This window comes from Candida dubliniensis, chromosome 5 (assembly GCF_000026945.1).
Source record: "Candida dubliniensis CD36 chromosome 5, complete sequence".
NCBI classification, from domain to species: Eukaryota; Fungi; Ascomycota; class Pichiomycetes; order Serinales; family Debaryomycetaceae; genus Candida; species Candida dubliniensis.
Window position 1 is genome coordinate 467,761 of NC_012864.1, and position 25,615 is coordinate 493,375.

General features: G+C 34.8%; 11 protein-coding genes across 11 annotated transcripts; 5 read left to right on the top strand and 6 right to left on the bottom strand. All coding sequences in view use genetic code 12, as the record gives it.

Annotated features, from left to right (window-relative positions):
- Positions 1-449: 449 nt before the first annotated feature.
- CD36_51820 (GDP-GTP exchange factor for Cdc42p, putative) lies at positions 450-2,993 on the bottom strand (the record flags this gene model as incomplete). The annotated part of the gene is made up of 1 exon (XM_002420442.1): positions 450-2,993. One exon carries the CDS (start codon positions 2,991-2,993, stop codon positions 450-452), a length of 2,544 nt encoding a protein of 847 aa, XP_002420487.1.
- A 1,477-nt stretch (positions 2,994-4,470) lies between these two features.
- On the bottom strand, positions 4,471-5,145 carry CD36_51830 (secretory pathway protein, putative; the record flags this gene model as incomplete). The annotated part of the gene is made up of 1 exon (XM_002420443.1): positions 4,471-5,145. The coding sequence occupies one exon, from the start codon at positions 5,143-5,145 to the stop codon at positions 4,471-4,473; it is 675 nt and encodes a 224-aa protein (XP_002420488.1).
- A 636-nt stretch (positions 5,146-5,781) lies between these two features.
- On the top strand, positions 5,782-6,171 carry CD36_51840 (conserved hypothetical protein; the record flags this gene model as incomplete). The annotated part of the gene is made up of 1 exon (XM_002420444.1): positions 5,782-6,171. One exon carries the CDS (start codon positions 5,782-5,784, stop codon positions 6,169-6,171), a length of 390 nt encoding a protein of 129 aa, XP_002420489.1.
- Positions 6,172-6,574: 403 nt separating this feature from the next.
- Positions 6,575-8,149, bottom strand: CD36_51850 (acetyl-CoA hydrolase, putative; the record flags this gene model as incomplete). The annotated part of the gene is made up of 1 exon (XM_002420445.1): positions 6,575-8,149. The coding sequence occupies one exon, from the start codon at positions 8,147-8,149 to the stop codon at positions 6,575-6,577; it is 1,575 nt and encodes a 524-aa protein (XP_002420490.1).
- Positions 8,150-10,920: 2,771 nt separating this feature from the next.
- CD36_51860 (bud site selection protein, putative) lies at positions 10,921-13,137 on the bottom strand (the record flags this gene model as incomplete). Its single annotated transcript, XM_002420446.1, has 1 exon — positions 10,921-13,137. The coding sequence occupies one exon, from the start codon at positions 13,135-13,137 to the stop codon at positions 10,921-10,923; it is 2,217 nt and encodes a 738-aa protein (XP_002420491.1).
- A 268-nt stretch (positions 13,138-13,405) lies between these two features.
- Positions 13,406-14,464, bottom strand: CD36_51870 (ATP-binding protein, putative; the record flags this gene model as incomplete). The annotated part of the gene is made up of 1 exon (XM_002420447.1): positions 13,406-14,464. The coding sequence occupies one exon, from the start codon at positions 14,462-14,464 to the stop codon at positions 13,406-13,408; it is 1,059 nt and encodes a 352-aa protein (XP_002420492.1).
- A 329-nt stretch (positions 14,465-14,793) lies between these two features.
- Positions 14,794-15,786, top strand: CD36_51880 (proteasome regulatory subunit, putative; the record flags this gene model as incomplete). The annotated part of the gene is made up of 1 exon (XM_002420448.1): positions 14,794-15,786. One exon carries the CDS (start codon positions 14,794-14,796, stop codon positions 15,784-15,786), a length of 993 nt encoding a protein of 330 aa, XP_002420493.1.
- Positions 15,787-16,024: 238 nt separating this feature from the next.
- Positions 16,025-17,410, top strand: CD36_51890 (heme A:farnesyltransferase, putative; the record flags this gene model as incomplete). The annotated part of the gene is made up of 1 exon (XM_002420449.1): positions 16,025-17,410. The coding sequence occupies one exon, from the start codon at positions 16,025-16,027 to the stop codon at positions 17,408-17,410; it is 1,386 nt and encodes a 461-aa protein (XP_002420494.1).
- A 344-nt stretch (positions 17,411-17,754) lies between these two features.
- On the top strand, positions 17,755-22,758 carry CD36_51900 (cellular morphogenesis regulator, putative; the record flags this gene model as incomplete). The annotated part of the gene is made up of 1 exon (XM_002420450.1): positions 17,755-22,758. One exon carries the CDS (start codon positions 17,755-17,757, stop codon positions 22,756-22,758), a length of 5,004 nt encoding a protein of 1,667 aa, XP_002420495.1.
- A 209-nt stretch (positions 22,759-22,967) lies between these two features.
- CD36_51910 (conserved hypothetical protein) lies at positions 22,968-23,954 on the top strand (the record flags this gene model as incomplete). The annotated part of the gene is made up of 1 exon (XM_002420451.1): positions 22,968-23,954. The coding sequence occupies one exon, from the start codon at positions 22,968-22,970 to the stop codon at positions 23,952-23,954; it is 987 nt and encodes a 328-aa protein (XP_002420496.1).
- Positions 23,955-23,989: 35 nt separating this feature from the next.
- On the bottom strand, positions 23,990-24,964 carry CD36_51920 (pre-rRNA-processing protein, putative; the record flags this gene model as incomplete). The annotated part of the gene is made up of 1 exon (XM_002420452.1): positions 23,990-24,964. One exon carries the CDS (start codon positions 24,962-24,964, stop codon positions 23,990-23,992), a length of 975 nt encoding a protein of 324 aa, XP_002420497.1.
- Positions 24,965-25,615: the final 651 nt, after the last annotated feature.

Consider the following 25,615-nt stretch of genomic DNA (forward strand, 5'->3'; position numbering starts at 1 on the left):
CTAGTATTATTAATTCTCTCTTTTTTTTGACTCTGGATGGGACAATACGTTTACAGAATGTTTGTAAGATTTATCTGAGCTTTTATTTTGCACCCACTTGAGAATGATCTTCCTTAACCTATCTTATGTACTTTTTTATTACTTTATTCAGTATATAGATACTCCAACAAGATGTAACATTAGTCTTACAAGAGAAAAAAGCAGAAGCAAAAGGAAATTGAAATTGAAATTGATAAATAGTATATTTCGTCAAAGTGTCATTTATATATCTATATTATTGAATTGATTAATTGAACCCGTCTATAACAGCTTATTTTGCACAGCAAAACATTAACTCTTAATCTGTTTGTCTTCCAAAGTCACATTCCATCAAGAAAAGAAATCTCTTTAAAAAAAAAGATCACACATACAAACACCAAAAAATGGGAGTGCTGATTCCTGAAACATAATCAAGAAACCCACACCGTCACCAGTCGCTTTTCGTTGCCTGATGTTTGGTAAAAGTCTTCACCGGTCAACATATCAAGCACCAATCCCCAATCATCATCTGAATTCAAATTCACAAAGTCTCCTTCATCGTCTTTGTATCTTAATCGATTAATATGGATGTCATCCGCCACTATGTTCGAAGTAATAATCTGGGAGATGATCTTCTGCAAAAGATCATTATATTCAATTTGTGCATTGACAATCAATGGATCTGGTAATTCTGTGGATTTATAAAGCAATTTAATCGCAACATCAAACGTTGGTGTTACTTTGGTGGCTTCCGAAGAGGTCAAAGATGGATTGGTGGTATTTGGTGATCCATTCATATTGTTACTGAAAGTGTCTAAAGTTGTTGATGTGGAAGAAATTCTACTCAAATCACCAGATTTGATCCTATTATTCTTCATCATACTCAAAGTGGATGATGACGAGTGATGGCGAGAACCATGAGAAGTTCGATGATCATAATATTGTTGTTGGGTGGATTGATTCACTGGTGACATACTAATACCCGTGTAATCATATATCGCAGAATCATCGGTATTAAATGACAGGTCAGAATCACGCATCTTTTTATGAATCTGTTTATTCATTTCATTGGTCTTTAAATCCCGCAAACACTTTTCCCATTGGTTTCTAGCCTCTTCACTACGATATCTCAAAGTGAACGAGCCACTTTCCTTTCTGCCTGACCATGAGATGATTAAAGTTGAGCCTGGAGTGGTTGGCGCGGAAATATTATAAATTTCCGATATATAAACTCTCCCCTTTAACTCCAATGGCAATGTGCTATCTTTTCGTGAATTATTTATAGATTCCAACAAATTAGCCGTCGATGAACTAAGATTTGATGAAGTTGATCTCTTTCTTGTCGAAAACTTGCTCTTTTTTTCCTGTTTGTCAGATTTTTTGTTATCTTCAATTTCGGTGAAGAAAAACACAATTTTCTCAAAAAGATAGGCAACGTATTCCTTCTCATTTTCAGCATCTTTAACCCCAACTTGCCCATGAAATAATAGTTCTCCTTGTGCATCCAAATTAAAACCACGCCAATTACCTACTCGTTCTTTTAGTTTTTCCAAATGTTCAATATTTTCTGCTCGCCTTTGTGCCTCATTGACTTGATTTGCCAATTCCTTCATTGCAGTTTTAGCCACTAATAATTCATTAAATGATGTAGATGACGAGCTGCCATGAGAGTCCTGTTTTGAATACTCTGGTGATGTTTTAACTAACTCTTTTAACAAGAGTGGGTACTTACATAATCTCTGGATCGGCTTCAAAATATACGATTGAAGTTCAAACCCAGGATCAAGTAGACTCGATGATTTTTTTAAATTAGCCGCTTCTTTGTTGATCAAATCAATCGCCGTCAATTGTCCTATAGTCCAAGGTTCATAAGCATTAAATGGGCCCAAAGATGCATGGATAAATACCGATCCAATTCTTTGGTATCTAATGGGTATATTAATGTTACATTCTAATCCATTGAGGAATCGTCTTTGAAAATCAATAATCTCATTTAGATTTGGGAATAACAAGTGAATTTGTTCTGAAGATAAGTTTTCGGCATCAATGAGATCTTGACGGTATTTACACATTAGTTCCAAGTCCTGAACATATTTCCTTTCTGTTTCAATAATTTCTCGGAAAACTTTTGATCGTTCATCGGTAATTTGCACATCCATATTTACATCTTCGTCGGCACTACCCAGATCGGTAGCTGTATCACCAACATTTGAGTATTCACTAAGTAGTTTGTTAACAACTTCAATGATTTTAAGTAAATCTTGGGCATTGTCAGAGAAAACATTGGATATGGTAAACATATTCTCGTCATCAAAATTCAATTGAGTCTTGACGGCAATTAAAAAGTCATACACAGATTTTTTGCAAATTCTCAAATCATCAGAGCTGACAACTGGTATTTTGGAATCAGGAAGGATATGATTGATAAGAACACAAAAAGGGGCACCTTGTTGGAACAATTTCCAAAGGTGAGTGGCAGGATCAACACTAATGTTAGCTGGTAAAACACCTGCAGTAAACGTAAACAAAGTGTTGTTTGGCATACCACTGATTAAAGATGACGCAGACGCATTGGTGGCCATTCGTGTCAATGAACCTTGGATCGAACTACTATCGGAACCAACCGAAAGTCTGTTCATGGCACCGTCTAATGATTGATGACGTTTACCATTACTATGACCATTGCCATTGCTTCTTTCCTGTGCCAAAGCCAATGCTTGTTGTTCACTGAGTTGTTCAGCTTGATTGAAAGCCTGGTTCAAAAATGGTTCCATGCCAGGGATTTTTTGTAGCTTTCGTTTTAGTGATTCACATCGATAGAATAGATGGTCCTTGGGAGTACTTTGTTTGTTGAAATTATTTATATTCACTGGACCCAGAGATACAATTCTCGCAGACGAAACAGTACTTGCTGAATTTAAAGATGACGTTGATTGGGTCGAAAATGATCTGAGTGCTGGAGGTGGATGTTCCATGGTTTTTGACTATTGATAATAATATGTGATGGGGTTGGTTCTCTTTGGGTCTCTACGTCTTCAATATCCAACAAAAAATGAAAATAAAAAAAAAAAAGAAAAACTTGATTCAATGATAATACAAGATTTGTACAAGTAGTTTATGAATAAGCTCTGGTGTGAGTGCTTAATGTATATTAGTCTTCTGGTTGTTGTTGACGTTGTTGTTGTTGTTGGAATTTTTTTTTTTCCCTGTCTTTCTCTTTTTGTTTGGTGTTCGTTCGTTAACCTGGTTCTTTTTTTTCTTTTCTCTGTCCTTTTGGCCACACTCTGACTCTCACACAGTTTTTTGGTGGTGTTTTTTCAAAGTTGTTGATTTGAAGGAAAAGAAGAAGACGAACTAAAAAAGAACTAGAATCTATCAAAATAAATAAGAAGAAAGAAGATATAAAGGAATAAAATAAACGGTAAATTGGTAAATGGAAAACAATTGAATTGAAATAATTAAAATGAGCTAACAAAATTGATTACTATTAACAGGGGGGGGTGAAAAGTATAGACCTAAGGCTTTGAGGGAATTAAATGTTAATAAAGAGAGGAAAAAAAAAAAAAAAAAAAGAGAAAGAAAAATGTAACAAAGAACAAAGGGGAAGACAACCCAAGTATTAGAAGGTAGACAGGTTACAAGAGACAGAGAGAGATATAAACTTTAGTCCAACTTCGGAAGGGTAGGTAGTAGTAATTTGTATGGTCAAACTGGAGTAAATGGGACAAAAATATTCAAACACACACACACGTACACGATTAAATTCCAATATGAAATTTTAGAACAACAAAGCAATAAACTTCATTCATTCATTCATTCTTTCTTTCTTTCATTCTTACACGAAAAATATGAAAATTAGTTTCATTCTTAATTTAAAAATTACTACGTACTACTAAAATTACACTTTGTGATAGAAAACTACTACTAGTAATGGGACAATCCCTCTATTGTTTATTCTTGTTGTTACTGTTACTGTTACATAAAATGTCAAATTGCCAAAGGCCAAACACGCGACTATAACCACAACCATTATCATAACCACAATAGAATCTTGTATAATGTGATTTCTGTATTATTTGACATTGACGACAACAAAAACTATCATACTCATTTGTATAGCTTTGATGTACACTTGAAATGATACATATTGTACTTAACCTGTTAATGTCGGTGAAAATACCACTGTCAATTTAACGGCTCTTTGAGGAATATGCGGAGAAGGAATTTAATCTTTAGTAACAATAGTGTCAGCGTTTAGTTCAAGCTACCTACACCTAAGTTAGTTGGTTCATGTGTTCAAATCGTTTTAAAATGTATTAGAAATTGTACTGTTGGTGGTGTGTATTATATTCAACTTACTTACTATTTCTACTCCTCCTATACAACCAAACTAACAGAAGGCTTATACAAGTAAAGAATAAGTATCTTTTCATTCACAGGGAAAGATTGTTTTTATTTCTGTTGCTTTCTATATTTTGGTTTAAGGTTTTCTATATTAATCTCCGACCAGTAATCACCAACAAACTTCTTCAATCGACTCGATCTATCATGAGTCTCTTCAATCTCTTGTTGATGATGTAACAACTCATGTTCAATATCCTCCTTATGTTTCACTTTAACATCAGGATCATCATTAGCATGGTATTTTCTCCAATGATGTTCTTCATATTCTTCTTCAAATCCCAAATGATGACCTGGTCCATATCCTAAATCAGGTAATCTACCACCATTTTCATAAAATTTCAACCATTCAATTTGGGAAATTCCTTCAGGATTGCCATGAGGTATCAATTCGAAAATATTCTCAACAGCTTGTTTTTGAAGTTCAGGTGTCACTTCAATTTTATCTTGTCCCATTCCTGATCCATCACCAATAATGATTTTATGTACCAATCCATACAAATTTAATATTTCTTTGGGTTCAAGTATACCATTATTATTCAAATCATGTAATATAAAAAATGTTTTCCCATCATATTCTTCTAACCCATGTTCTTCCTTCATATGCCAGTCCTGCCATGATAAATCTTGTGGTTTGATTTTTAATGATTCTTGTTCATGACCACCATGAGCAGTAGTTAGCAGAAGAAAAGTTAATAATAAAGGTGTTACTACTGAAATTTTCATAGTAGTTCTATAGTGTTTCAATTGGATCAACAACGGTTTTGGGGATAATTTTTTTTTTTTTGTTTTGAACAATTCTAACATATTTTTTTTCTTCCACCCACTTGATTTTGCTTCTTAGTTTGAGCCATGCCAACCATATACTTGAAAGTAACTTTTCTGGACCAACTCTTTTATGGCAGATTTTGATAGTAGTAGTATAAACATTGTACAAACTGATTTTAATGTAAACGTTATATAGTCGAGTATTTACTGTATTGGAACCAGATAGTATAGATAGAGCACCATAATTGAGGAACATTTACAGACCAATTCAAAGATTAAGAATGTAATTGGCAACATCAAATCACCAAGTCATATATCGAAATAAATTTTCATAAAATCGAATAAGAGAGATGGAGCAATGAGACACTCCAAATGTGTGAATCTATTGAATCCCTTACCTTACTGTGTTCAAACTCAACCCAAGATCATGGCTGCAAGAAACAGAACACGTTTTAAAAAGTTCTATAATCACACACATGTTTTTCAAGAGTATATATATATAAAGCCTACCCTAAAGATCACACTTTTTTAAGAATACAGAGGTTTTTGCAACAAACTCATTCATCCTCCAATATCTTCCGGACATCAAACATAATGGCTCGAAATGAAAATACTATTTCTGATTCTCCCATTTCAACATGTGTAACCACCAAAAGTCATGACAAGAATTATTATTTATCATTGATGAATCCACAATTAATGTATATTCAAGATATTGTTTTTCTTAGAAATGATCATTATTTTTCATCATCATCATCATCATCATCATCATCATCATCATCATCATCATCATCATCACTATCTTTCGTGAATCGTGATTTGTTTCTTAGTATATACGATCCTTTAAAAGTATTACAATGTCATGAAAAAGAATATTATGTTAGATATCATCATCATAAAAATAATCTGTCTCACATTATTGAATTTTGGATAGCTAAACCATTTGTTGATACATTAGAAGAAAGATTGGAAAAAATAAGTTAAAGTTAAAGCTGATTTATTTCTTCTATAATTTCTTTTTTTTTTTCAGTAGTGTGTGACTGGGTTGGTTGCAAATGATTTAATATTAATTTTATTCAATTTAAAAATTCCGTAATATGTATTCAAAGCAGTAAAAGCATACCCTACAAAAAATGCTCTCAATTATTTTCAAGGGGAAGGTTAGGTGTAATGTTAATATACAAAATCAATAATTCTATAAAATTTCGTTTCTTCAAGTGCAATTAGAAAAAGAAAGAAAATACATTTTGATATTGTAAAAAAAAAACCTCCGAATTTACCAGCTAATCAAAGCTAATCAAAAGCAAAATAATATAAAGATCCAATTTATAATAAACTAGACAAAAGTAATGGTTAAAAAAACTTGTAGTGATCACAACACAACAGCTTAGAATTTTTTATCCCAAGAATCTAATTTCATAGTACCATTTTCTTGGAAATTCAAATGCATCTTAAACACGTCTCTCAAAATGTGGGGTTCGTGTAAAGTCTTTTTCTTGGTGGCATAGAATACTGATCTATCATAGTATTCTTGTAATTGTGGTTTATAATCAGGGTGAGAACAGTTGTCAATGATCACCTTGGCTCTTGCTTTTGGTGCTAATCCTCTAAGATCAGCTAAACCTTGTTCAGTAACCACAACATCCAAATCGTGTTCAGTTTGATCAACATGAGAAGCCATTGGAACAATACATGAAAGACCAGTTGGATCAACTTTGGAAGGTCTAGCAGATGGTGTATGCATGATTGATAATTTGGCATTTCTAAGGAAATCAGCAGAACCACCCAAACCATTCAACATTCTTGATCCCATGACGTTGGTCGAATTAGCATGACCATAGATATCAACTTCAACAGGGGTGTTCATAGCAATAACACCCAATCTTCTAATGATTTCTGGCGAGTTGGAAACAACTTGAGATCTAAGACACAATTTTTTAGAATAAGTATCCCAATTGTCATAAAATTTCTTAAATCCATCATTGGTCAATCTAATCGAAGTTGCAGTAGCATAATCCAATGAACCAGATTCAAAGAAATCCAAAAATGAATCTTGCAAGACTTCGGTCCACACGGTCAAGTTTTTGAAATTTGATGATGCTAACCCTTCAACAACAGCATTGGCAATGTTACCAATACCGGATTGTAATGGATGCAAATTGGCTGGCAATCTACCTTGTTTGACCTCGTGTTCCAAGAATTCAATCAAATGGTTGGCAATACTTCTAGATTGTTCATCACTAGGGGTATTTGGCGGGACTTTGTCACCACTAGTACTTTCAACAATGGCAACAACTTTTTCGGGGTCAACAGGAATAGCAGTTTTGCCAATCTTGAAATCAGCTGATGTATGAGGGTAAGGTTGTCTGAATGGTGGATTCACTGGCATATCAATATCATGAATACCTTCGAAAGATGGAGTTTTGGTGTTAACCTCAATAATGATTTTATCAGAAACCGAAATCATTTCTGGAGAAGCACCCACTGCAGGACCAGGAACAATAGATCCATCTTCAGTTATAGCAGTGGCTTCAATAATAGTATAATCCAAATTGGATCCGTTTGGTTTATTCTTGGTGTAGAATCCATAAGTTAAATCTTGGGGGAACATTGACAAATGTTTATCAAAGAATTGAGTTCTACCATCATTGATAGCAGCAGCAATTGGTTTACCAACTTGATGGGGAGCTCTGGTCAAAATCATATTATTTTCGGCCCATCTACTTTCTTCAGGCCCAGCACTAGCCCCAACAAATAAATGGAATCCCAATTTACCTTGTAAATTGTTTTTTTCAACGTGATCCACTAATGCAGTAGGAATGACTTTTGGTGCACCAACACCAGTGAATCCAGACCAACCCAAATATTGACCATGTTTGAATAAATCGAGACATTGTTCACCAGTTCTTAATTTCTTGAGATATGGAGCATATCTAACTCTTTGTTTTAAAATAGCAGACATGGTATTGAATATTGCTGTGAATTGATGTTACTTGAAATAATAAAAAAATAAAATAATATAATATAAAAAACAAATGGGGTAAATGAATATGTATATATATAAGCCAATTAAAAACCAATAATAATAATAATAATAATAATAATAATGAAGTGGGACTTTTGAAGGTAAATTACAATTGGTAAATTGTTTTTAATTGATTCAATTGATAGAATTATATAATTGTTTAACTTATATCAACGTTGAATATCAGTCAAAAGATAAGAAATGAAAGAAATATAAAGAAATATAAAGAAATATAAAAAAATAAAAATAAAATTTCAATGAAAAATATTTTTTCTTTGAAAACTCAATCTATATTTATATTAAAATAGTTTTACCCCCAATTCCTAACTACAAACTTGGAACAAACTAAATTACAACAACAACCAAAACTAGATTACCCTTCCCCCCTAAACCGGGCTTACCCAAAACAAAACCAAAAGAATAAAAGAACAGCCAAGTTTTTGTAACAATACCAAAAAAAAAAAAAGATGTGGGAAAGGACGGAGGGAAAAAAAAAAAAAAGACAGTAAATAGTAATATTTTGTCGTACCCGATTGGTAGTTTGTTTGTCTTTTCTTTTAGGCGGTCAATATTCTCTTCAATTCATTCACACCAATTTAAACGTGTACGTGTATATGTGTGTGTCTATCATCGGTTAAAATTAACAACACAAAATTGACACAGAAATGTCGGAGTATTTACAATTTTGAGAGCCAACAAAAAAAAAACAACAGCGGCAGCAACACCAGCACCACCAGACTACGACATTTTTGATTCAGTTTTTTTTTTTGTTGGAGAAAGATCCAAAGCCTTCCCACGACTTACTTTGGCTCCCACACACTTTTGCCTCTAGCGTTCCCCTCCTTCACTTTACTCCCCTCTTTTTTTTTTGACTTCCTATCGTTTAAGTTACAAGTTTTTACTCCTCTTTTACTATTGCTAAATAACTATTGGAGAGTATTATAGTGTTGGATTGGATTTTTTCTGGGTCCAATGAAACCAACAAATATCCTTAATAACAATGTTCAAAAGAATTGAATGGGCCAACAGTCCAATTAACAATTTACACAATAGTAGTAAGCCTCTTTTTTTTTTCCCACTCCCCATTTAAGATATTCCAATTATCAACTAGATTATAGTGGAACGTGTGGCTGAATTGATAATGCATTGTATTCTTGGTGAATAATGAACATTGCTTCGGCAACTTGAAGTTCACCCAACATTTCAATGTTGTTTCTGTTGTGTGGGTGCTATACGCATTAGTCACTTTCTTTTTCTTCCTTATCCATAATGAAAGTCAACAATATAATTTACGATCAGGATTCTATTATCACAATATATACGTACTGATGTGTTCAGACTAGACTTTGTATGAGGGGAACTGGGAAAAACTACAGTGGTTGATCAACAACTGCAAAAAATAGATTTTTATACTTTAAATGTTGCCAAAAGAGGAGTAAAAAAGTGGGGCATCATCCAGGTACGAGCATATTATTCTTGTTGTTTCGACAACGTAGAAGAAGTTTAGATTCCGTTCTTGACATAATAACGGTCAAGAAGACGTCTGTCATCACAGGGTTTTTTTTATTCCCTTTTATAACTTGATTTGAATTAAATAGTATTTCACGATTTGAATCAATGAGCTTCAGGCTACTCTCCCCCAACTTTCAAAATTGGAACATCAACAATCTACGACATTTATGTACTCCAAGTTTTGTCTGCTAATTTTTTTTTTCTACTCAGATTTAGTTCCATTTTAATTGTATTGGTGTCTGATATTCCCGTGGATATAATGGTTGATTTTGTGTTCTATATGATGATGTTGTGGTGGTGGTTAATTACTTCCTTAGTTGTTCCTAAAACAATAAGCTTATCCTCATAACAACTCTTTGTTTCAACATTTCATACTAATGCTCTCTTGTTTTCCACTTTTGTTTTTTTTTTACGTTATCGATCATTCAATCAATCAATATGATCCAAAATAGCATGACCTCTTAATGTAGAATCGGGCCATTTTATAACCACAGTCAGGAGTGAGAAAGGAATTTTTCAATTGTTATTCCTTTTTTTTTTTCTTGTCTCTAAGTCAAACCCCCAAGAAAAAAATTTTTCCTTTCAAGTTTGCGTCGGAGTTCGGAGCTATTTTTGTGTGTTTTTGGTTATGAGCATTGACTAGTGTCCCGGAGAAAAGCACAATAATAAGCAACTTGAAAGAATTTTGCACGACGACAACATGGCTGTTCCTATTAGATTTGAAATTATGTCATTCTCTCCAAGGATACTTCTAGTCTGTTTATATTCAGTTGGTTGTGGGCATATATGTTATCAGCTATTAAGACACCTTTGCAAACTTCAAACACGAGCCTGAAGACTTTGTTGTTTCCAAAGTTTTGGGCTTACTAGTTTATCTGCGCGACACATCAATTACTAACGATTGCAGTCTGGTAATGCAAAAGTCCGCCCTTCTCTTTCTAATACCTGGTACTGCCTCTTTGTCATTGTTCCGATTTGCCCCACAATTTGTTATTAATGTCTGACAGTAATTCAATGCTTTCCCCAGATTTCATTTCATTTTTTTTTTTGGAAGTTCACTATAATTGGTTGATTATCCATGGATATCTGCATCATTTTACCAAACCTACATATCTCTAATACAATTACATCTATTTTTAAAGAAAAAACAAACACAAAAGAGAATTTAATTATCTGAACTGTAATTGGCTGGTTGTCTAAGATAAACCTCCACGATTCATTTTTGCAGCTTTGAACCTACTTATTTTAATTGGATTACCTTCCTCATCTACGGGCTCCATTTCCAATTCCTGTTGCGTTTTTTTGAACCCATTCTGATCTAATATTAATTTATTGCGTAATTTATGATAATTCTCACGAATTTCTCGATCCAAAATTACTTCGTCATTGAAAACTCCGTTTGATTCATCCAATTCATTTTCAACAATTTCATCTACTAAAATTGGGCCTTCATCATCATCATCATCATCTTCTTCTTCTTCTTCGTCAATTTCCATTCCCACTTCATTAGATACAGCATCATGCTCTTGTATTCCCAACTCTTCATTGTCTTGTTTTTTCGCCTCTACCATTTTATTCAAAGTTTCAAAATCATCTAGTTTGTGGACTACTGGCCCTTCAGTAACTATATCATCATCGTACATCCCTGAAACATAAGCTTGAGCCATTTTGTCCATATCCAGTTGTAAATCCCGTAATTCCGAAACCGACAAACTCGTCGATGATTCCAGAGGTTCTGCCTCGTTCTCTGCATTACCAGGTATAGGAATTTTCGCAGGTGCTTGAGAATTCAATTTCTCAGTATTCTTCGAGGGAATACTAGATCTCATTGCTTTGAATCTGGAAACTGGTTTTTGTGATACAGTGCCTGTCCTAACTTCTGGTGTAGGTTCATTTACTGTGGCAACAGGCTCGTGCTCAATAATAGTGCTTTCGACAACGCCACCACTATCAACTATCTCATCATCATTATCATCATTTTTTTCAATTATATCCGTCATCACTGGCTCTTTTTCAACTATGTCACTCATCACATCGTTTTCGGAAACATCTGTCATGACTGAATCATTTTCAACAGTCTCCTTTATTTCTTGTGTTCTATTTTTATGTTGTGCAGTCATCCGGTTTTGCTTAAACAAAGATATTTTAGCAGTTTCTGGTGGTGGGTTCCTCAAACTCTCACTAATATTCTCCACTTCATTGATATCCAAGTGCTCAGCAAACCTGACTGCTTTAGGTTTCTTCTCGTTACCTGCGTTTTCTTCAATCTCATCAGCTACTTTATCAGTAGCAACAAGTTTGTTTTTTCTTAGATTTATAATTTGATCCCATAACATATTGTTTGATTTTTCGTCACTTCCAATAATCTTGGCCCTGCCTCCACCATACAATAATTCATCTGCAATATCATCATCATCTTCTTCTTCTTCTTCTTCATCAAACTCATAATCCCATTCTTCATCATCGTCGTAATGTTCCCCCTGAAAAGTCTCCGAGTCATCAAAATCATCTGCTAATAATTCCAACTCTATCAAATCATTCTTATCAATAGCAAGATTCTCAAAATTACCAATAGTTTTATCACCGCCACTATTTTCTTCTATTTTATCACCGGTGTCGTGTTCTGGCTCTAAATTCTTAAACTCTTCAACACAGACTTGTTTCAATTTAAATTTATCCTCAGCACTGATTTGCAATTTGTCTATTTTGTCCAATAAATCATCTTGATCAAAATTTAGTTCTTGTGCCTTTTTATCCTTAGAAATAATTTCCATATCTTCAAGCAACGCCTGAAATTCATCATTTTCAGATTGTTCAATCTTGTCAAGTTTCTTTGTCTCGTCTATCTTTTCCTCTAACATTTCAACTTTAGGAGTCTCATGAGTATTATTCTGGCTTTTATCAATAGCAGTATCCTTTTGAACATCTTTAAATTCAACATTTATCACATTCCCGTCTTCATCAAGCTCTTCCTGAATATCAACAAAGGGAAGCCCTTCTTCATTCAACTTATCCTGTTGTAAATCTTCATGATTGCCACCTTCTTGTACAAACTGGTTATATTGATTCAATTTCTCCTTCGTTGATTCTGCTTCATTTATTTTGGTGTTAAACTGTGTTAATGCCTCTTTAATTTCAGTAACCCTTTTATCAAGAAATTCGATTGCTTCCGATTTGGTTTTTTCAATCATCGTCCCATCATCTAACTGGAACTTAATTGGGGTTGTTGAATCACCAGATGCTTTCAAACCTTGATGAACTGACTCAAATTGAACTAATTGGTCCTGTAAATAATCCCTCTTTTGTTTTAAATTGGTTATAGTTGAATCTATTTGTGTAGTGAGCTGTTGGAATCCATCTTGATCAGAGTATTGTGCGTGGGTTTGGGTAGTAAGTTTTGGCGTGCTGGACATCCTTCTAATATACAAACACAGCAATGCAACTTATGAATAAAAAGTCGACAAACAAACTAGACACTGTGTGATAAGCTCAAGTTCTATTTCTTTTCAGCAAGTTTGTTAATAATTAAAAGAAACTTACATAAATATATGGACCGGGGCGATGAGAGCGAGAGCTAAGAAAGGGAGAAAAAAAAAAAAAAAAACAAGAGCTCCATTTCAGTCTAGAACCATCTACCATACATTTCTACACCAGAAACTTCAAAAACTAAAAACAATATATTTATCTCAACATGGCACCTTCTCCTCCATGTTTCTCTTCCCAGTCTTTCAATGCAGCTTCCCATTCTTCATCTTCTGTCAATGGCTTATTGTCCACTTCTTCTTGTGGTAGACTCTCCTTGAATGCTTGTTCTTGTCTTCTTTCTTCTGCATCATACTCTTCTTTGTGATCTATCCATCGTTCGTGGATATCTACATCTTGATAGCCTCCATTCCCACTACCATTTTGTCGAGTAGCTTCACTCCATATTGTATCTCCACCAATCTCACTACCAAAACTATAACCATTGGCCTTATCTATAACACTCAATAAGCTTATCATGCTCTTTTTATTCTCCACTGACAATACTTCAAAAGAAACCAAATGGAAATCTTCAACTAGTTCTCCAATTAGTTCTGTCAACCTCACATAGTTCTGTCCCAATACCGAATTAGATTCCTTTTCTAAATATGGAGTCAAATACTGCAAATCTTGAGCTTCAGTATAGTAATCCAATCTGAATGGCAAGTCTCCATAGTTTTTCAACATGTCTATTTTACTGATAACATTTACATGAGGTAGATCCAATTGTAGCATTGATCTTAAACTTAATAACAATATGGATATATACTGTGAGGGGCTAGTTAAATAAATGCAATCGATTAATGATACAACACATAGTCTCAATCGCTTGAGCTGAGTTAACTTTTTGAAAATTCTATAGAGGGAATTATGATGAGTGAATAATTCAACCTGTCCAGGACAATCAAATAACAAATAGTTGCTCTCGTTGATTAATTGTTCAATTTTGCCAATGAATAAATCTATGCCCTGTTTGTCTAACAGCTCTAATGCATACATTAACCCTCCATTAGGACCCAAATCTAACTCCTCCATTATCTCTTCTAAACTTATATAGTCACGTATGTCCAACTCACAGGGGTAAGGTAATCGGTCGTTCGCTGGGTCGAGATTTATAATGCACAGCTTTCTTCCAATTGCTGACATAAACTGATACATCCCATGACAATAAGTAGACTTCCCGGATCCAGGAGGCCCTATTACTATCTGTCCAAACATAAGAAAATAATCAGATTAAAAATAAAACACAACAGAAACAACTTAAACCACCGGTTTTTTGTAATTTGTGGTATTGAAACTTTCTAATGTGAATTAATGATGATGATGATGATCTTCTTCTTCTTTGTTAATTGTGCTATTTTACACGTCTCTCTAATTTTTTTTTTTTCTGGGTCGTGTTGATTAAATCTATCGAAGGCAAAATTTCTCGCAACTTGAACAAACCACCAAGTTTATTAAAACACCCAAGAGAAAACTCCTTTGCTGTTATATCAATTCTTTTTTCTTCATACAAAAATACAGACAATAGCAGGAGCTTATAATTCATCATGTCTACAGCTGCAACTAGTACAAATGAATTGGCACTTTTGGATAAATCAGTAGTGGTTTCTCCATTGGTTTTACTATCGGTAGTGGATCATTATAATAGAGTTGCCAAAGATTCCAAGAAAAGAGTCGTTGGGGTAATATTGGGAGACAACTCTACCGACACAATTAAAGTCACAAACTCGTATGCAATTCCGTTTGAAGAAGACGAAAAGAATCCTGGAGTGTGGTTTTTGGATCACAATTTCATAGATTCAATGGGGGAAATGTTCAAAAAAATCAATGCCAAAGAAAAATTGATTGGCTGGTACCATTCAGGGCCTAAATTGAAACCATCGGATTTGAAAATTAACGAAGTTTTCAGAAGATACACTGATAACCCGTTGTTGTTAATTGTTGACGTACAACCAAGAGAAGTTGGCATTCCAACAGATGCATATTTTGCCGTTGATGATATCAAGAACGATGGTTCTGCTGCTGAGAAGACTTTTATTCATGTTCCTTCTTTGATTGAAGCAGAAGAAGCCGAAGAGATTGGGGTTGAGCATTTGTTAAGAGATATTAGAGACCAAGCAGCTGGTAACTTGTCATTAAGAGTTGCTGAAACACATCAATCATTATTGGGTTTGCATCAGAAACTTGGAGAAATTGCCAATTATTTGGATAAGGTTTACCAAAAGAAATTACCTATGAATCATACTATCTTGGGGAAATTACAGAATGTTTTTAATTTATTGCCAAATTTGATGCAACAACTGGGGAGTGATCCACACAGTAGCTCAGACTCGTCTCATGAATTAGCTACAGCATTTACTGTCAAAACAAATGATGAATTGATGATCATATACATTAGTATGTTAGTTCGAGCTATTATTGCTTTCCATGATTTGATTGAAAACAAGTTAGAAAATAAAAAGTTGAACGAAAGTAAAGCACAAGCTTCTGTGGCAGACTTGTCATTAAATAGCGAAAAGAAAGATTCTATAGAAGAATAAGAATAAAACAATATAGAACTATGGGTTAATCTGTAGCTTTTTGTTTTAGAAGTCGTGTTCGATAACAAAATGTAATATAGTATAATATTTTGAGCTTGGGTTTTCTTTTTCAATTGTTTTTTTTTTTTTTCTGTTTTTGGTCTTCGTAAGTTAACCAACCACCGCGACAGAAATTGAAAGCATTAATATCTTGTACTATTGTTAGAAGGATAGAGCTATTCAGCACAGGTACATTATTATGTCACATAGAGTTGTAACACTTCCACGGTTACACTCTGTGAGCAACTTTAATTATTTTTTTCAGAACACCAAGAGGAACTTGGTTATAGAGCAAAATTTTATCAATAACCAATACTTACTTCGTAAAGTGTTGTTACCAAATCTTAGTGGGAGAGTTCGACACTTGACTTCACAGACATCTCGATTTTCCGACAACACAAATGCTGGTAGATTGCTGTCATCTACATCTGTGATTGAGAACGTTGCCTCCAAAGTTTTAACATGTCAAGAGCCCGAAGCACAGCTGTCTCAAAAAACGGGCATCGACCCAAGTAATGCTACTACTCATAAACATATTCCATTTAAAATAATCCCAAAAGATTCACAAGCTTCAAAAACTCAACCAGTGACCCTTTTCCCAAAATCTAAAGCACAATTAAAGAACACTTGTACGGCATATCTAAAGTTGACAAAACCTAATCTAACAGTGCTAGTTACATTAAGCTCTATATGCTCTTACGCTATATCTCCGTTGTCAGTCTCATTACAAGAATTGTTGTTTTTGACTGTGGGTACGGCATTATGTTCTGGAGCAGCAAATGCTATAAATATGGGCCGAGAGCCAGAGTTTGACAAACAAATGCCGCGAACAGTTGGAAGACCAGTTGTACGTGGGTTGATTACTCCCACACAGGCGTATCAATTTGCTGCTGTTAGTGGTGCTATTGGTTGTGGGATGTTGTGGTTTGGCGTCAACCCAACAGTGTCGTTGTTGGGGTTTTCAAATATCGTGTTGTATGCGTGGTTATATACATCCATGAAAAGAAAATCAATCATTAATACATGGGTGGGTGCAGTTGTGGGAGCTATACCACCGTTGATGGGGTGGGCAGCCTCGTCTTCTTTGGCACATCCTGCAGCCTGGTGTTTGGCAGGACTCTTGTACGCGTGGCAGTTCCCTCATTTCAATGCTTTGTCCCATGGAATTGCCCAGCAGTATAAGCTGGCCGGATATGTTATGGCGGCAGCAGAAAATCCTAGACTAAATGCAAGAGTGGCGTTACGTTACTCTGTGCTTATGTTCCCGTTATGTTTTGGGTTGAGCTATTTTGGCGTTACCGACTGGGTCTTCCCATTTGACTCTGCTATTGCCAATGGCTGGTTGACTTATTTGGCATATATTTTCTGGCAACAACAAGAGAGGAATTATAAAAATGGAGCTAAAGCAACCAGTGAAGGATTAGCTTTGGCTGGAGTCCACGCCAAGAAGTTATTTTGGTGTTCAGTATGGCATTTGCCAGCAGTTTTGATATTGGCAATGTTGCATAAAAAGGATCAATGGAATCGATTGTTTGAGCATATTGGCTTGAAGACTCGAAAGATTGAGGGTAGATTGGAGGTCTGATAGTTTTGTAAATAGGCATGTAAATACATATTCTACATTTAATAACAGCAAGTAATTGTACAAGATTTGATGCCAATTTCAAACAAAAATAGGTTAAAACCAAATCTAGGTAAAAGAAACATCTGATAGCATTTGGCCACGACTACTGAAAATCCAATCTGTGCGTGAAAAAAAAGAAAAAAAAAAAACATAGTTCAGACACGAAATAAACAAAAGAACCAAATATCACTTTATTCGTGTTTTTCCTTTCTTTCAAATCGGTTACTGTGTTGTATCACCAATTGATAAAATCAATTTACTTTTAGTTTAAAAATTACAAGACAAAAAGGAAGTTATCAAAAAGTATGAGCCCTTTATCCAAAGCAAAGTTGTCGCCGAAAGATAAAAAGTACTCACAACTGGTTGAGAAAACGCTTGCCACGTTCGATTCGCTTGAAGAATGGGCAGATTATATTGCATTTTTATCCAGATTACAGAAGTCTCTTCAATTTAATATAGACACTGCAAAGGAATCATACTATGTTCCATATTCATCCCAAGTTGCTAATCGCTTGGCATTGTGCCTTTCCTCAGACCTCCCCAATGGTGTTCATCAAAAGGCATTGAGTGTATATGAGTATATTTTTGAAAGATTGCCGGAATCAACTTTGAATAAAGATATAAATATTTGGTTGCCAGGTTTATTACCACTTTTTTCGTATTCGTCCATCCTGGTTAAACCACTACAAATTAAAATGTTTCGTCATTTAATATTATCACAGTTAAGTGCAACTACATTACGTAGCATCAGCAAACCGTTTATTCTATGCTTGCTTTCAGGATTAGATGATGAAAACTCTGAAGTGTTTGGAGATGTTATTGAATTGTTGGATGCTTACAAACAGAAGCTCAATGATGACTCGCATTTTTGGCAAAGTATGTTTCTCTGCATCATTAGAAATCCCGAACGAAGACCTGGTGCGTTGCATTGGTGTGTAAAGAGGCTTCCTCTGTTTATCAGCTTCAAAGATCAAAATGGAAACCCAGTACTATCTGAAGAGGCTCAGCTCTGTTTAAAACCGGAACCAGGGTTACTAATCAGAGCAATGGCAATATCTATTGATAACCCAGAGTCATTTGATATAGTTGTCGTTAGAGGTTTTTTTGATTTAATGTTGTCTCATATACCTTTGGATAGTGATGTTATTACTAATCGAATTACTCCTACTGACAGAGAGGCTCTCATAATGGCATGTTCGAAGATCACATTGTGCAAAGACATGAGCTTGAATAGAAGATTGTGGACCTACTTTTTGGGACCCGAAACTGAACACGAAAGCCTGAAAGCACTTACACGAACGGAGTATTTTAAGCAATACGTTGAGGAGACTTTGATTGGTGGTCTCTTAACAATGGCAAATTCTGACAAAATTGAACTGAAATGTGACGCGTTCAAAATTTTGTTACCGTTAATCATGGATAAATGGGAGATTGGGAATGTTTTAACTCCAAAGTTATTTTCCTCGTTTTTAAAAATTGCATACAATAATTGTGATCACCAGGACTTGATGATTTCAGCAAGTACTCTTTTCGACGGAGTAGAATCAGTTTACATTTGGTCCGACATCATTGGTGTTATATTGGGAGATGGAAATGACGATGAGGAACATGATTTTGATGTTGTTCATTTTGTTTTGAAGGACTTCAATGTCAATGAAGAAGAAATGGCCACCGTTCATGTGCCATTTGCAATATTGTGTTTACTATCTAAATCAACAATAACTTCTAAAAGACTAGATACATTAGAGTTGTTAGTAAATTTGGCTTCAGGTCGATCTTTGGGTACTTTAGACGAAGAGGTTACTTGCTGTGAAAGTGAAATTATTAGCAAAATCAAAGCGTGGTACTCTTCAAGTCTTAAAGGTGAAAGCCTTGATACCCCCTTTTCACAAGGTCAAGTTTCATTTTTGATAGTCAACTTATTACAAAAAGTTTACATTGACAATATGGAAGACACTCGGTTTTGTGTTCGGATTGCTGAATTGTTGAATCACGTAAGAAACTTTGCAATGATTAAATCAAGCCACGGCATCCAAGATTCAAAGTTGGTAGAAAAAATTTTGAATATTTCTGTCCCAGATTTCGGTTGTGAGCCCAATCAAGATGGATTGTTAGTGGCATTTGGAATTTCAAAGCTTGTGGGGATATTCGCCAAACTGTTAACCCATGAAACTAACGAAAAGGTGTTAAAAGTATTGCTTTCAAATTTATGGACCGCAGTAGTTTCTTCTGATCCAGCCAACCATCAAGTAGAAGCGGTGAGAGCAATTTTTGAATTAGAGACATGCTACTCCTTGAAAAAACTTGAAGCAGGTTTGGTGGAATTATTTCTTACGTTACCTGAGAACCGCCGTGTCAAGGCTTTTGAAATATTGTGGATTCATTCAATCTCAATAAATGAGAGTGATAGAATTTTGGAAAAAGCTCTTCAATTGTTACTTGATGGTTGTTCAGATGATAGCTCTCAAAATAGATTACCTATTGATGAATTTTTAAAACAAATTATTAAAACAGGGGCTTCTAACAGATTACTCAAGTTGATAACTAATCCAATTTTAGCTTTTGATTTCATTGTTGCCGAAAATGAATCATTAGTATTAGATGATGATTTAGGTCAGTTTTCATATTTCTTGAACTTAATTGTCAAAGTCATCACTGCAGATGTTAAACTGTTCCGGGATTGTTTTAACAATGAACTTGCTGTGATGGACAGTAAGCTGAAAATTGCTTTGGTGAAGGAAAACAACTGGGATATCTCAACTTATAAATCTTTACTATTGTCTGTTATTCAAAAGTTTTTTCAGTTGAATTTAGCTTCTGAAATGGCTAAGGATAGAGAGCAAATGCAGAATTACTATTCCTCAATTGATAATTGCTTACAGTTATTGCACTTGTTAGTGACTGGGAATGAAAATGACTTTGGAGATTTGTTGATGTTTTTGATTCAAATTTCTTTGAAGCTTTCCAAATCTGACACAATATCTCCAACTATTGAGGCCGTTCAGTCAAAAATTTTGCAGTGTATTTTTTACTATTTGGAGCGTGCAACAGAGTTGAGATTAGATTTGAATTTACTACACGTTGAAGAACAGAACAAAAACCCATTGTTAATTAATTTTATATCTCTCGGAATCCTGAAAAGCGAATCCCCCATATTGTTGGAAAAGTGGATATCGCTTCTTATTAAATCATTATACTTGTTTGGAGAATCTGTGTTCAGTGTCTTGCTTATCTTGAATGACACGTTGATTAAGAAAATTGACAATTTGTTTGACCAATTCTCTACGTGGCAACATTTCAAAGACCCACAAGATTTTGAAAGCTCAATTGATATTCTTTTTAGTGGTTTGGAAGACTTGTTGACAATCAGCCATGGCTATTTAATGACATCTAATATTAAACTGCAAGCTGAAAATCAAAAGAATTCCACTACTGACAACGGATTCCTAAATACGGTTATTCTGGGTGTTTTCCAAATTGAATCTCCTGCCATTCGATCATCAGAACAAAATAAACTATATTCGATCCTTTTGGCGTTTCACGATGCGGTGCGGGTGAGTTTCAAGATCTGGAATTGGTCTGATTCGAAAACAACAACCCCTTCAACAGTGAATTACTATTCAGATAGATCGTTGACCTATATATCTCATAAGCTCAAGTTTAGAGCTAGGAAGTTATTGGAATCGTTATTGGATATGGAAAGACAGGAAGTTGTTGAGTCTATCTTGATTCTGAACGGTTCTGTGAATGCCAAGCTTAAGCTAATAGATATATTGGACGGTGGTAGACCTCAAATGACTTTGCCTTCAATACTAAAATCTATTTTATCAAGATCAAATTTACCAGTGTTTTCAGAATTGTCACGAGTGGCCGTTGATTTAGATTTCGATTTAAATATGAAAGAGCTTTCCCGGTTTTTAGTTGACTTTTTGAATTTCATTGATAATGATTCGGTTGCGGATGTTTGGAATTATATAATGGTTTTCTTCAAAGATATTCTAGCTCATGTTGGTGCTTTTAATGAAATTTTGCTGGATTGTTTACTTATTTGTAGTGGTTTATCCAAGAAGTTGGCCTCCATAAAAAACAGAGATCACAAGTATGAGAAAGAATTAGGTGATATCTTTGTTCGTTTATTCAATCAGGTTCTCAGTTTGAAACAGTTTTTGCTTAGCGACATGTCAAAGACTAATCCAAAGACCATGGACAATGGGAATTTAGTTAATAGCAAAGTTGATTTGGAAAATAATTTTAAAACATTTTGCCAAATAATTCCGGTCTTTGAAGATATTTTGCAGGACAATGATAAAGTAACTCTGCTTGCTAACTCAACAGTCACTAATTTTATTATCCCGCGAACAAAGCTGAAAACGGTTTCCGAGATTCCTGAAGATGTTGTCGTTATTATGAACATACTTGGAGAGGCCAACTCTTGTCGTAGTTGGAAGACATTGGTTTCGGATTTATTTATGGAGAGGAGTTTTTTCAATAACACACTGTCGATTTCAAGTGTTTGGAGATCTGTTATCAACAGTTGGATGGTACACGATAAGGAGAGATTCGGCGAGATCATATCCAGAATTACAATTACTTCTGGTGCCTCGCCAAGTAATTTGTTTGTATGGAATGAGATGTCAGAAATTGAAAACAAGGCTAACTTGTTGAAGAGATTGGTGTATTTGATTTTGGTGCTTCCCAAGGATTACTTTTTGAATTATTTGGAACCTCTATTCGACAAGGTGAACGTTCTTTTAAATGGTAATTGCCCTGACATCATTCGTATCCAAATTATGATTCTTTTTAGAGCTGTCTGTTTGAAGTTCAACGAGTTGCACTTATTGCTGAAATGGACTTTGATTTCACATGAACTTTTATCTATATTTGAAAACTTATTAGCCAAATCTGCTAAAGAGTTGTCCACCTTGTCCCAAGACAGCTTGCAGCTTATATTTTTTGGTTGTAAACTATTGGATCAGTTGTTGATTTTAAGCTACGACGAGTTCAACTTGAAAGAGTGTTTGTTCGTATCAACCAGTCCAGATTTGGACGATGGCGAATCCATTTCAGTCATTAGCAAAATATCAAAAAAGTACGATTTGACCTACTTGAAGGATGAGCCATTTAAAGTCGATCAAGCGCTGGGTCTGCTACGTCCCTTGTTGGAGGGCAGGAGAAAGATTGAGCTGTTAACTCAATTAAGACTATTTTTTGACTCACTTGGATTGATCAATTATGAAAGAACATATAGTTTGTACCCTATAGATTATGGCTCCTGTATAACTGATGCTTTGAACGATTTGGTAAATTGATGAGTATAGAGATGGCTTTGGTTTAGCAACGAAAGTTGGAAATTACAATGTATAAAAACTAGCACGTTATGATTAATGTACAACGCGTATTTCTCATCCTTATGCAAGTAGATCCAAAGAAGGGAAAAAAAAAAGCACACTAAGAAAACAGAACCAGCATAAATACGGGTTTGCTCAAGAAAAGTTATCACCTCCTTTAATATTCAGTTATGTCTCGAGAATCATCTCCTGAGTATGAAGAGTTTGATGAAACTTATATAGAAACTCCACAGCGAGCACTGAATAGTCCTAAAAAGAATAAATCCACGAATTTTTTATCGTTTCGAACCGTGAGAAGTAGTCCACTACGACAGCCACCAATTGAAAGAAAACATGGCATTTCATTAGATGAAGAGAGCATTATACAGTCAAATAAATCAAACCCTATTTCTGATCTACCCGCTATATCTAATGCACCCAGTTCGCCGCCAGCAAGTATTAGATTTAATAAAACTATGAAACAGACAAGATCTTTTGAAGATACACCTAAGAAGGAGTCAAATACAACAGCGGACCTCAATCAGCAGTTTTCTAGACATTCTAAGGGTCTTAATTTTAGTGATTTTGGCTTTTCTAGGTCGAGTAAGTTTAGTACTTCCCAATCTCGCAGGCCAAGCTTACGAGAACTTTCAGAAAAGAGCATTGTACGTCCCCAAGTATCGCGTGATGTTGATACGTACAGCCATAGCGTTTTAGAAAAAGTGAATTCAACGTTGGAAGAGCTTCACAATTACGATGGGAAATGGGGACCCAATTGTATTGAAAATGACGAAAAAATTGAATCAACAAAAACAGATCCTGTGACTGTGACCAACAAATACACTGGAAACAGTGACTTGAGAGGACACGAAGTTTTGGATAATTCTACTCCAATTAAACCAAATTCCAGAGAAGGCGCCGTTCAGTCCCAAACCAAATCGGGTTTATTGCAATCAGCATGGTGGTCATCTGCTAAGTGGGGTAAATTAAGAAAAATCGTGAAACTGAAGCTGATAAGTAGAGAGGAGGCAATAAACAGCACATTATTGATGAGCGAACTAGAATGCACAAACAAGATGGAGCTTCGCAAAAGATACGACTTTTTGGCGAAATATATAAATAGAAACCCAAAGAGTAACACTACAAGGGGGAAAGGTAGAGTATCCAAAACTCATTAGAAATATTGTATTTTATTGTACGTATAAACTATTATTCAAAATACTTTTGACAAAATATCATTCAATTTATCAGTTGGTTTGGACTTTGATTTCAAATCATCCTTTGCGTCACTTCTGGTCGTTGTAACCTTTCGTTGTTTAAAATCCCTTCTAATATTGTCATCATCTGTAGTCTTTCTTTTCTTCTGGATATTAGCTATCATTTTCGATTTTTCCACGTTACTTACAAACGATTTATTGAGCTTCTGTTGTTGGGATATTTCCATTGCAAGTTTTGCTTGTCTGACCTCATTTTCTTTGGCTATTTGTTGAGTTAAATCTAGCCATTTGAAACCCAGCAAATATTTTATGTTAATTATGTCATCGTAGTAGTATGATGTCTTTTTACCACCAAGCTTGTTTCCATTCAATGTTGCAGCACAAAGTTTGGCATCTGATTTATTTACAAATTCAATCCAACCTTCCGTAAAATTCTTCTTCTTGTTTCCACCATACTTTACTCTTTTGTGATAAACTGCTGGATCTTCAGGCTTCAAAAACAATCTGTCAACTTCGCCAAATCTAGATAAAATGGAACGCAACTTTGCTGGTTTCATGTACGGTGGAACCCTGGATAAATAGCAAACCCCAGTACGTTTTATTCTCTTCTGTTCTTTTGCTAACTCTTTATCAGTCAACTTCTTCAACTTTTTATTGACTTTGCTTCCACTATCTAGACTGAGATCTGTATTTCCGTCTTCATCTTCACCATTGCTTTCCCCACTCTCTTCATCATATACTATATCTTCAAAATTATGTTTTCCTTCTTTGGGTTCTGTCTTTGTATTGAACTCATTTCTCTCGTCCTTATCCTTTTCGTCTTCCAGAAATTCTTCGTCCTCGGACCTAGTTGCACGAAAAAAAGTACTGGTTTTCGACTTCATGTTGAAGACCTTGTCCTGAAAGTTGCTTTCATCCTCAGATTCAAAATCACTTTCTCTATCTGATTCTCTAGCTGATGCTGTGCTCATAGTTTCTATTCTCTAATTGTTCACTCCTGTGTTAGTTTTATTCAGAAGAAATGGTGATGACCTGAGAAAAAAAAAAATATTCGCTCTTCTCTCAGCCTTCTAAGTACAATTATCCCACAGCTCCATTCATGCTTTTCTTCAAATTTTCAAAATGTGAGTTCACCACTAAAGATACCTCTGGTTTTCCTACACTTGGTATATATTTATTGTTTAGGTGTTAAAAAGAGAGATTTATATTAATAGAAATATTGTATGGTTGAGCATAATTTTGTTTTTATCTATTTTGTCCAATCTTAAAGGTAATTTCAAACGCTATCTCACAAGAATTCACCAAAGATATTTGTCACTTGTTCAGATTAAAGCATGAATACTCGACGTTACTGTAATAATTAAGGATACTTCAGAATGACTTCAATGAGATTGTATTGTACATGAATTTTGATTCAAATGCTGCGTCTCCCTGTCATTGAGAGTACATAGTATGGTTTACAGCTATATACTGCTCACATCAAGATTGTTCTCTTTGCAAACTTGATTACAAAGTTTGCAGATTCGAACCCCATATAACGATTGATACATTCTTTTCTACAAGTCTGGACTAATGAGCCATTATCATCTGCTAATTTCGACTATTAATTCTTGATTCTGAAC